Here is a 9862-nt window from a genome sequence, read left to right as displayed (position 1 = left end):
CCCTCTTTTCCCTCGGTCTCCAAAAGCTGAATGTCTCCCCTCTTGGTTTCTTTTCTTCTTTGTGTTCCTTGGTATCTAGGGTTCCAAGACGGCTCTGAAGTACGGAACTGGTCCAAAGCCGTTGCCTTTGAAGGAGTTCCGACGGCAGGAGGAGCGAGATCGATGATGACCTGACAAAGAGAGAGAGAGAGAGAGTCAGGAGCGAGCGAGAGTACAAAGACAGACAATGAGATGCTCACTTGATAGGTAGAGACTCCCTGAGCTTTGTAGTCCGTAATAGCGAATCCGGGAGTGAAGGGAAGCTGAAGAGTGGTGAAGTGAGAGCTCGAGGTCGGGATTTGGGTCGCTCGTGAGTTGGGATGGAAGAGAGGAGATGTACATCACCAGGGAAGGCAGCTCGGAGTTTAGCCGACTCCCAAGCGTCTTTGGCACTTTCTCAGGCTGAGGTCTTCTCCTCTTCCGCACGAGGAGCTTGAAGTTGAACCAAAACCAGCCGAGGGAAGATGTGGACAACGGCCGGAGGAAGGTATTGATAGCGTTCGAGATGCTGATGGGGGTTGGTCATTTAACGTAAACAACTTGAGGAGGCTGGGTGAGAACTTGGGCTCCTCCCTCCCATCTGGTGTTCTCATCGGTGTCCGAAGAGTGAAGTCGAAGACCCACAACGCGACCTTGACTCCCGTTCGTGATCCCCTGAGCGATGGAAAGGTTGCAGTACAGCACAACGGACATTCCTGGAAAAAGAGTCGAAGCAGAGCGATTATTTGGATGGTATTAGCGGAGAATACATGAACAAAGGAGGCAAAGGAAGGGGGGAGAGAAAGTGAGAGAAAGAACCGACGCGTCAAGCTCAAACTTGAACTCACCAAAAACATGTGTTTCCTCGGGGCTTGGTGCATGGGCTAGACTAGCTTCCTACCTTGCTTAGATTCAATGCTCGAACAAGATTCAACTTTACATCAATCGTGATCTCGAACCAACTCAACTTCAACCTCCTTTAGCTTTTTCCCTCCCGTACTCAGCCCTGAGCCGGATTGGCCTTCCCCCCCCCCCAAAAGCCTCCGATCCTGGTCGGATACTGTTTCCCAATCCTGACCGAAAAGACCAAGAAACTTTTCGCCTTGACTGAACGATGGGAAGCCGACACAAAGTCAAGATGGAGAGACGCGTCGTTCTTCTTCCCCTTCAACTCACATCTTCGGGTCCGGTTCCGACGCTCTGATCGCAGTCAAAACACTGGAAAGGAGAGAGTTGATAACAGTATCAGTCAGCACGCTCTTGAGAGCAGGCAAAATGGCACTTGCGTTGCAACTGCTGAGAGTTTTGCGTCAAGTAGTTGCAATGAAGAAAGCTCGTACATGCGTCTGGTCAGAGTTCTTGTTCCTGCGAGAGAAGAAGGAGAGCAAACAACGGATCAGAGAGAGACAAGCAGAGGAAAGGGAGGAGCAGTTGAGCACTGAATGAAATCCGACAAGGCCGTCGCCTGTAGGTTGCGATGGTACTTCTCCCCCCCGTGAAGAACACATTCACCAACAATTTGTAGGTCAGTGGCGTCTCGGTTGCTGAAGCAATTAGCACTGGAGAGGAAAGGAGAAAGTCAGCTTGAGGTTGGACGTAGCTGCACCTCGACGTGTCTTAAACCCACTCACGAGAGACGTAGTAGGCGAGCTTTATAAGCTCTCCAAAGCCGCTATTCAAAGGGTAGGAGGAGAGGCAGGGAAGAGGTCAGGCAAGTTGGGAGGCGAGAAGGAGGGGACGAGGTGGGCGTACACTACGTCTGGCACAATCTGTTCCTGTTCTTCACTGCAGGGTGCGAAGTAAGGGAGCGCTGAGAGGGAGAGGTCCAAGAAAAGTGAGGGCACAGAAGAGGTCAGGATCTGACGCGAAAGACAAAAAGAGACGATCAAGAAGAAGAAAGGCTCACGGAGTTGGAAGGGTTTGAGAGGATCTCGTTTCGTCGTTCCTCTAGCACCTCCGTCGGAGGGTTCGTTGCAAGCTTGTCGTTGGCCTTGTACTCTTCCTCCCAGTTCCGCTTCTCTATCCTGTCCGAGGAGAGAAAAGCTGACTCGACGGCTCGGGGACCAAGGGGAGGTCGACCGGCTAGGTGGATAGAAGGGAGAATGTTCTAGTGGAGCGAGAGAGATTCCAGAGCCAAAGAAAAGTACGTCAGAAACATATACTCAACAAACAAAAGAGACGGGAAGGACAGGAAGCGACTAGCCTGAGGGCTGAAGAAACCAAGTCGATCCAGAGACGCGACGGCTTCCTGAACGCTGTGATCTCCAGGGTCGAGAGAGTTGAACTCATCCATAGCGGCAACGGCTGCTTCAATCTGCTCCTCCGAGGCATGAGGGTGGGTCTGGTTCGAAGTGTGGTTGAGTCGCTGAGTTCAAAAGCGGGGGTCGTCCGCGACGACCTGTCTCTCCTCCGACTCCTTGTCGGCCTCCTCCTTCATGGAATCCAGGTTTGCAGTGATCCTCGAACACTCCTCGGAAGATTCAAACCGAAGGAAGGCGTCCTTCCAGGTTTCGTCGTCTGCTCAAAGGTCCGGAGCGGAGCGGAAGGGTTTGAAGAGAAGGAGGAGGGGTCTCATGTACTGGAGTTTCTTGGTAGGATTCTCGTTTTGGGAGGAAGGGACGGCTGCCCCTTCGAGGACGGGGTAGGTGATGAGCGTACAAGCTCGAACTGAATGGGTAGCAAAGCGAGGATGACCGGGTTGGAAGAGGAAAAGACGATTCCGTCGAAGGTTGGTTTTGGTGAGAGCGACGGCGGAGGGAACCTTCTTGGGACGAGGAACGAGTTTGAAGCGAGCGGTGAAGAAGTAGAGGGATTCGGCTTCAAGCTCGGTAGGCCTGTACTGGTAGTCGTCCACCTGATTCGACTCTATGACCTGACCGTCGGGTCCAATGAAGATTCCAAACAACTCCTGTCCGACTTCGACCTCGACGGCTTTACGCTGCTCCTCCGAGAGCATGGGAAGAGGATTGGGTAGGGACGAGACATTGAGAGAAGAGGGCGAGCTGATTCCGAGAGGAGGAGCCTGAGGAGAGGTCCAAAAACAAAAGATTGAAACAAGAAAGGTCAGGAGGAGTTGCGTCTGAATCAAAAAATAAGACTCATGTTTCAAGCGTCACTCTCAACCGCTTCCATGGGACCAGTATCGGCTTTGAGAGACATCTGATAAGAGTAAAGAAAGAGTTAAAGTTGAACTAAGAAGCAAAAGCAGAAAAGGAGCAAGTCCCCATCAAACGAACCGTCTCCCAATCACCATCGTTGACGGATCCAGCAGCAGCGACGATTTCTACTGGAGAAGAGTCTGAAATGATGAACGAGTTCATAGACTTGTCGTCCGACTGGTCGAGAGAGCAAGGAGAATCGCAATCCCTCCGAACAATCGAAACGACAGACGCGTCAGGTGAGGGCTCCAAGAAGGAGATCGAATGCGACCAAGCTCACCGATGTAGCATGCTCCACAGGGATCCTGCTGCCGATGGAGGAGGGCAAGTTGTTCCAACTGCAATCCATCTGGCAAGAAGGAAACAAAAGCGAAGCAGAGAATCAGGAACCGATAGAGTCGAGGGAAAGAGAGAAAATCAGTGCTCACGTTGGCATTGAGCAAGCCAGGAAGGATGTCTGGAACGGGAAGGAGGTCCGTGGATCCCAGCCCCCAGAAATCCTGTAAAGACAAGACAATCAGCCAAGGTCAACTATGTTGGAGTCTGGAGAATTAGAAGGACCAAAGGCAGCAACGAACTCAGCGTCGTCCAACCACCGGTCTTCGTCACCTGAAAGAGAGCTGTGATCCAAAGCAAGGAAGTCGTCCAAAGATCCATCGTCCGATCCATCGATTGAAGGAGGGGACTCCGCGTTCACCTGAGAGAGCAAAAGGTGTGAGCAGCGGAAACGGAGGGGAGAGAAGAGAGAGGGACAATGCAAACGGGGTGACCTCTGTCAGAACCTCGACCGACGTAGACCTCCTCCAACTCGGGTGTTGCCTCGAGAACCTGCAGATTTGGAATTAGGGATGAGAGGGAAGAGGATCAGCAGGAGCTCGGCCATGAAAACGAACGGAAACCCAACTCACCTGGAGACCCGTCTTGTTGAACACAGCAAGCCCTTCCTCTGGAACGGCTTCTGCTCGAGCATCCTCAGGATCCTGCAAGAAGCAAGCATTCAAGTCGGAAGAAGAGGGAAATGATGAGAATGAGCATGAGATACAACAAAAGAGGTGAAAGAAGAGGGAAAGGAAAGCTCATGTCGCAATCCATCGAGAAACCAACTCCTCCCTTCTCGAGCTGTCGAACGGCTTCCCATCCTCGAAGCCTGGTCTCAAACGACGCCAAGTAGAGTTTGCAGTAAGTCTCCGAAGCGAAGTGATCCGCGTCATAAAAAGGATGAAGTAGGCCACGGAGACGGCGGGAATCTCCAAATCGGATCCGATGCGGTTGATGCAGCTGTGGAGGAGTTTACAAGCGGAGACGGCTGTGTTGTTTAGAGCTACTTGAGTTCTTTTCTGCAATCTGTACCAAGATTGACTTCAGCTCTAGAACTTCTCGCCTAGTAGTCTCTTCTATAAAACGAATGAACCTGTACCAAGATCGACTGAAAAACGTGAGGGAGAGTATAAGTACACGAGCGAAGTAGGAAGTACACAATGACCGAACTAGAACTTCTCGCCTAGTAGTCTGAAGGGAAAGCAAAGGAAGGAGCGAAAGAAAACGAGAGGACAAAAAACGAAGCGGAGGCAAAGGTTACAAGCCACGAAAAACGAGAGAGTCCAAGGTCGCAAGTCTCCCCAATTCCAAACCGTCATCATCAACCCCCTTCCCTTCTCAACAGGCTGCTGGTAGATCGTTTCTACCGTACTGACGCTGGAATTCAAGAGCAAAGGGAGGGGAAATCAGCTGAGAAAAAGAAAGGAAGCGGAGGAAGGGACGAGCTCACTTCAATGTTCATGACGGCGAGAGCGTAAAACCGGTGGATGGCGAGATCAGTCTTTGTCATGTATCTGGTGCAGTAGTGTGGAGGTTAAGGAACGGTGACCGCTGAAGAGAGGTTTGACGTCCATGTTTCCTCGCACGAGGTTGACGAGGAGGGGGTTGAAGCCGTTGATCTTGGGATGGCGACGACAAAGTTTGACTTCTCGGGGCGCCTTCAGTTTTGCAGCTGCGATTTTTAAAACTAGCTCAGAAAATCGCAAATTTTGCTTCGCTTTTCCCTTTCCCCCCCCCTCCCTCGTTTTCCACGTTTTTCCCTTCCCCTCCTCCCCCCTTTCACTTTTTTTCACTTTTGAAAAGTGACTGGTGGTCTAGAATCTATGCTTCCTTCTTCCTGCACGTTCCAAATTTTCGAAAAGACCTCAGCGGAGGATCCCACCTCTTCCTCTCTTTCATTGGCCCCTCCCGTTTTGAGACACTCTCTTTCTGCTCTGTCATCCACCTCCCTTTGCTTTCTCCTTCCCTTTGCCTCCTCCTCGAACGTTCCCCGAGTTGGTCAGCTGTCAGAAAGAAGATCTTCGCTCGTCTAAGCAGGCTCGACTTGCAAGATCTCGTTCGGTCCACGATGATTCCTTCGAGCTCTTCTTCTTTTTGTCCTCTTCCCGCCCCTTTCGCCTCTCTCCCCTCTCCTCGTAGTTTTCGGTCGGTACGTCTCCCAGGAGCTGTCCTCGACAGGATTCTCTTCTTCGCCTTTGACAGAGACGCTCCCTGCGGGTCTTCCTCCTTGCTCCGTCGCCAGCAACTTCACACCTCCTCCCGCCAATTCCGTCGCTTCTCCCTCCCTCATCGCCTCAGGTCTATAACCATCAGTCGCTCTCACCATATAGTCAACTACCTCTACTTCATCAAAGCATTTTTGGCGGGATCTTGTCCGATCCTGCTTGGAAGCGATGGTGAGACGCGTGAGTTCGATTCTCCCTCCCTCCTGTTCACCCTTCTTTTGCTAACTCTCACCTCCTCCTTTGTGTCGCGACAGTATCCTCCGTGACAATGCCACCCCGTACGTTTCCGCTGCTTCCCTGAGGATCTTTCTCGTCCTGATACCTCATCCTCTTCGCCGTCTCCTCCTTCAGGTTCCTCATCGGCTGTTTTCTTCGGAGACCACCCTAAGGAGGTTTATATCAATATGTCGCAGCGTTCTCGAGTCCCTCTCGACCTTGCAACTCTCAAGAAGTTCTTTCTCTCTTGCCAAGATGCGGTGGCATGAAGTGCTTAGCCTGGTAGTCAACGTCTCGCTTCACCATTTCTCCTTGACTTCCCTCCTTGATGACCGAGCCCAGCAACCTCCCTACCATCTGAACCATCGTTGTTTTCGAGCAGTCAACTCTCTTTGAGTCCTCTACGCTTTTGAACTGGACCCACTCGCACGGTGAGCTTCAACTTGCTCCCTGGAACGCGTCGACGGCTCCCGAACCTTCATCTCTTTCTTGATCTTTCTCTTTCTCTCTCGAGTCACTTCTGGCATTTACGAGCATTTATTTTACACTCGACTAGCTCTCGTGACGTCTACAGACTCGGTGTTTCATTCCGTATCGTTCAGATTTCTCGTCGCGTCGCGTCTTTCTTTCCCCTGTAGTTTAGTTCACCCCCTCTTCTCTTACTTATCTCTTCTGCTACTCTTCCTTTTGGATATTGACTCAGAGATGATTCTGAGTTGTTCTAGTAGATCTCTCTTCTCAGCTTGATTGGTTGTCTACCCCCTCGAGACTCACTTGGTTTCGGTTTTGCTCGTTCTCTCTTTTGGGTTTTGCGGCTGGTCTTTCTTCTTCTTCCCGCCGCTTCCTTCCACGGAGCGGCCTAAAATGGTCACAGCGTACACTGAAGTATCGCATCAGAGTCGGAAAGTGTGAAAGGTATCGAGGGGCCTGAGGACTGTACGAGAAGTCTCAGTAACTGAACGACACGACGTGAGTCTAGAAGAGTGACTGAGGAGAGAAGAAAGGAAGGCGAAGCAAACGTGAAGAGTGAAAAGGGAGCTGGCTGAGAAAGGCTGTGCTACGAGAGAGAAGAGAGAGAGGGAGGCGAGAGAGAGAGCGAGCTGAGCGATTCGAGATAAACTACTACGAACTCTAGCTACCGGATCTACACTTCAACAGAAAGCAGATGAGAAGGGACTTTGTGGAAGGAATGAACCGTGAAAGACGTGTCGTGAATTGTCTGTCGGTCCAGGTGGAGGAAATTGTGATGTTTGTCTGCTGGCTCTACTTATGAAGGGTGTGGCAAGCTGATTTGCCTTTGGTCCAGCCGATCGTTTATTTCGACTTGTTCAGATCCGGTTTGACACGACGCGTCCTCGTTTTGAACTTCCTTTCTTGCGCTCTCGATTCAACCTTCTTGCTAGAAGCTTCCACAAAATCGGAAGAATTAATACAGAAGACTGAAGTCTAGGTAGCGTTATCCAATCACCCTTGAACCAGAACAGTCTGAAGCAAGCCACTTCTCAGCTTTGTTCTCTCTCCTGACTCTTCTTCCGACTCTCTTCCGGCTTCCCTTCTCGGGACTCATGCTTTTCACCTTCTCGTATTCTCGGCAAACCTTCTCATCAGACCCATCCACCCCTCTCCCTTTGAAATCCTACATTCCACCGCTCAATCCGTCTTCTAGGACAAGCACACGAAACCCTCCCTCTCGCCGTTGAACTCAACCCTCTCTCGAAACGTCCCAATCCCCATTCGATCTACTAAACTCCTCTAGTTGCATCAATCAATAAACCTCCCCTCGCGTAGGATCAAATAAAACCCCCAACCTAAACCCATCTAGAGTGGTCGCTATTCCGGCTCAGTAATCAGACAACGCGCAATGTTTTGCGCTTTCGCTTCAACACGTTGCAAGCCCTTCTCTGTCTCCCTCAAACTTTCATCACCAAGACAGGTAGTACGAAGCGGATCCAAATAACTAGTTGTGTCCTTTTCTCTGTCTCTCAGCAAGTCCAAAGCGAGCGGAGAATCCTTTAGGGTGGACAAGGAGCTACGACGCGTTCATCCCTCTCTTGACTCCTTTTCTCTGCATCCCTCCGACTTCTATCGGCTACATTGCAGTCCATCAGCCCACTTCATCATCAATTCAACCGAAATCACCATGTCGCGTCAAGAAAGCAGGGAGGAGTTGCCAAAGGCGACGACGAGGTGCGAAAGGACGCGGCTGTTTTCTTGACTCTTACCTCGCTTCCTTGTACATTCAGCGGATACGAACAGACCTCGACTTACATTGCATCCAAATCATTTCTCCTCCTATTCCTCATTGAGCGTGCTGCGAGGCAGCGAGGAGTCGCCGAAGGCGAAGACGAGCTGCAAGAGCGCGTCCCCTTTGCACTTCACTTTTTTGTACATTTGCTGAAGAGGTACGAATCCCCATTCTGATCAGTGTTGTCTGGTTGTGACCAGCCACTTGTAGGCCTCTCCCCTTCTTTGCTCAGGAGGTGAAAACGATGGTGAGAGGGCTTTCGAGTGGGAGAAGTCCAATTCGGCTCAGGGTTGATACCGGGAGGGAAAAGGCCAATCCAGGTAGAAGTGAGTAGGTTTGAGATCGTGATTGATGCAAAGTTGATATCTAGGTTGGGTATCAAATCCAAGCAAGCCAGCAAGCTAGTTTAACCCGTGCACCGAGCCTCAAGGAAACACATGTTGGGAGTTGGGAGCCGGAGCTGGAAGGCATTGTCGAGGCTGATGGAGTCACCAGAGGTGAACTTGACAAGAATCGGGCTCTTGGTATTGGGAGGGTTGACCGTAAGCCAGATGGAAGTCAGTCCTAGGGCAGTGACGGTGGCCTGAAGGAACAAAGGAAAGGACGAGTCAGGATGAGACGCAAGGACGACGACTTCAGCTCCACCAACCTTGAGTTCCTTTCTGCTGTTTGAACGACTCTCGTCCGATCCTACGAGCTGACCTGTGACCCAGAGGGACAACCGGAAGAGATCTCGAACTTCCGGAATGGCGGTGTAGTCCTTCTTCTCCTTGATCACCTGGAGAGCGGCGATGAGATCGTCCATCTTGATCGAGTTGATGTCCTTGACCGAGCAACTGAACGACGGCTTCGACGCATGAACCGAGCTGAAGTGAGCGACCCGCTCTCGCTAGAGGAGGTTGAATCCGAAGAAGAGCCAGAAAGGATGCTCAGCGAAGAGGCGATCGGAGCGAAGGAGAAGAGCTCTATGGTGAAGGAGGAGTCCTGGGGTCGAGGAGTAGGCTGAACGATCGAGATCCTTGAATCCTCCGACTCCGTAAGGGTAGAGGCAGAAGAAGATCCAAGGGAGGAGGCCTGGAGGGTCGGCGCCGTCGATTCCTGAGGACCTGGACTGAAAGATGAGTTCCGGATCACGAACGACCTTCTTGAGAGCTGCTGCTTGACAAGACTGGAGATCGAGGCCTCCTCCATTGAGATTGACGATTCCCGATGACGATACGATGGGAATGAAAGTTGGGTTCTCTTTGTAGAGAGGTTCCTCCTCGTTGAGGGTTCCAAAGAGACCTCCAGGCATCGCCGACGCGTCCTCCTCCTGCTGAGTGTATCCAGACCTCTCGGCCTCATCCTCCTGACTGGGTTCCATCCGAGAGATGAAGATCTCCAACGGGAGATTAGACTGGTATTGAGCAGCGGTTCAGAAGTTCCAGGTGATGTGATGGCAGCGTAGTCCTCGTGTCAAGTTGAGAGCCATTCGAAGGTGATGCAAAGTCGATGAGGATCAATTTTGAGAAGATCCGAGAGCTCGTTCTCCGAGTAAGGAGAGGGACCTACGAGACTGACTTGAAGCTGATCTGCAAGGTCCTCCGGTGTGGGGACGACTCGGGTTGGGTCTCGTTGAGGGTGTTGGTGGGCTCCTGCTCGGGGGGGAGAGTGGGTTGAACTAAGAGAGGAGTTTCTTGAGT

General features: G+C 51.5%; 5 protein-coding genes across 5 annotated transcripts; 1 reads left to right on the top strand and 4 right to left on the bottom strand.

Annotated features, from left to right (window-relative positions):
* Positions 1-103: 103 nt before the first annotated feature.
* On the bottom strand, positions 104-2311 carry BDY24DRAFT_417092 (uncharacterized protein; the record flags this gene model as incomplete). Its single annotated transcript, XM_076643671.1, has 11 exons — positions 104-170; positions 240-302; positions 580-734; positions 1019-1091; positions 1195-1236; positions 1359-1383; positions 1458-1562; positions 1646-1690; positions 1776-1828; positions 1925-2100; positions 2218-2311. Coding segments are annotated over 11 exons (898 nt in total), but the record flags the coding sequence as incomplete, so codon positions are not given.
* A 228-nt stretch (positions 2312-2539) lies between these two features.
* On the bottom strand, positions 2540-5004 carry BDY24DRAFT_417091 (uncharacterized protein; the record flags this gene model as incomplete). Its single annotated transcript, XM_076643670.1, has 12 exons — positions 2540-3040; positions 3142-3177; positions 3255-3353; positions 3457-3525; positions 3605-3676; positions 3751-3873; positions 3939-4004; positions 4085-4156; positions 4409-4482; positions 4594-4602; positions 4862-4871; positions 4945-5004. 12 exons carry the CDS (start codon positions 5002-5004, stop codon positions 2540-2542), a joined length of 1191 nt encoding a protein of 396 aa, XP_076494733.1.
* Positions 5005-5562: 558 nt separating this feature from the next.
* On the top strand, positions 5563-6204 carry BDY24DRAFT_371400 (uncharacterized protein; the record flags this gene model as incomplete). The annotated part of the gene is made up of 3 exons (XM_076638157.1): positions 5563-5899; positions 5974-5997; positions 6071-6204. 3 exons carry the CDS (start codon positions 5563-5565, stop codon positions 6202-6204), a joined length of 495 nt encoding a protein of 164 aa, XP_076494732.1.
* A 2382-nt stretch (positions 6205-8586) lies between these two features.
* Positions 8587-8985, bottom strand: BDY24DRAFT_417090 (uncharacterized protein; the record flags this gene model as incomplete). Its single annotated transcript, XM_076643669.1, has 2 exons — positions 8587-8763; positions 8830-8985. 2 exons carry the CDS (start codon positions 8983-8985, stop codon positions 8587-8589), a joined length of 333 nt encoding a protein of 110 aa, XP_076494731.1.
* Positions 8986-9069: 84 nt separating this feature from the next.
* BDY24DRAFT_417089 (uncharacterized protein) lies at positions 9070-9543 on the bottom strand (the record flags this gene model as incomplete). The annotated part of the gene is made up of 1 exon (XM_076643668.1): positions 9070-9543. The coding sequence occupies one exon, from the start codon at positions 9541-9543 to the stop codon at positions 9070-9072; it is 474 nt and encodes a 157-aa protein (XP_076494730.1).
* Between the last annotated feature and the right edge of the window lie 319 nt (positions 9544-9862).

The sequence above is a fragment of the Mrakia frigida genome (assembly GCF_051309035.1).
Source record: "Mrakia frigida strain ATCC 22029 unplaced genomic scaffold BDY24scaffold_25, whole genome shotgun sequence".
Lineage (NCBI taxonomy): Eukaryota > Fungi > Basidiomycota > Tremellomycetes > Cystofilobasidiales > Mrakiaceae > Mrakia > Mrakia frigida.
Note: the sequence above shows the minus strand (reverse complement) of the source record. Positions and strands in the feature narration are given on the sequence as shown.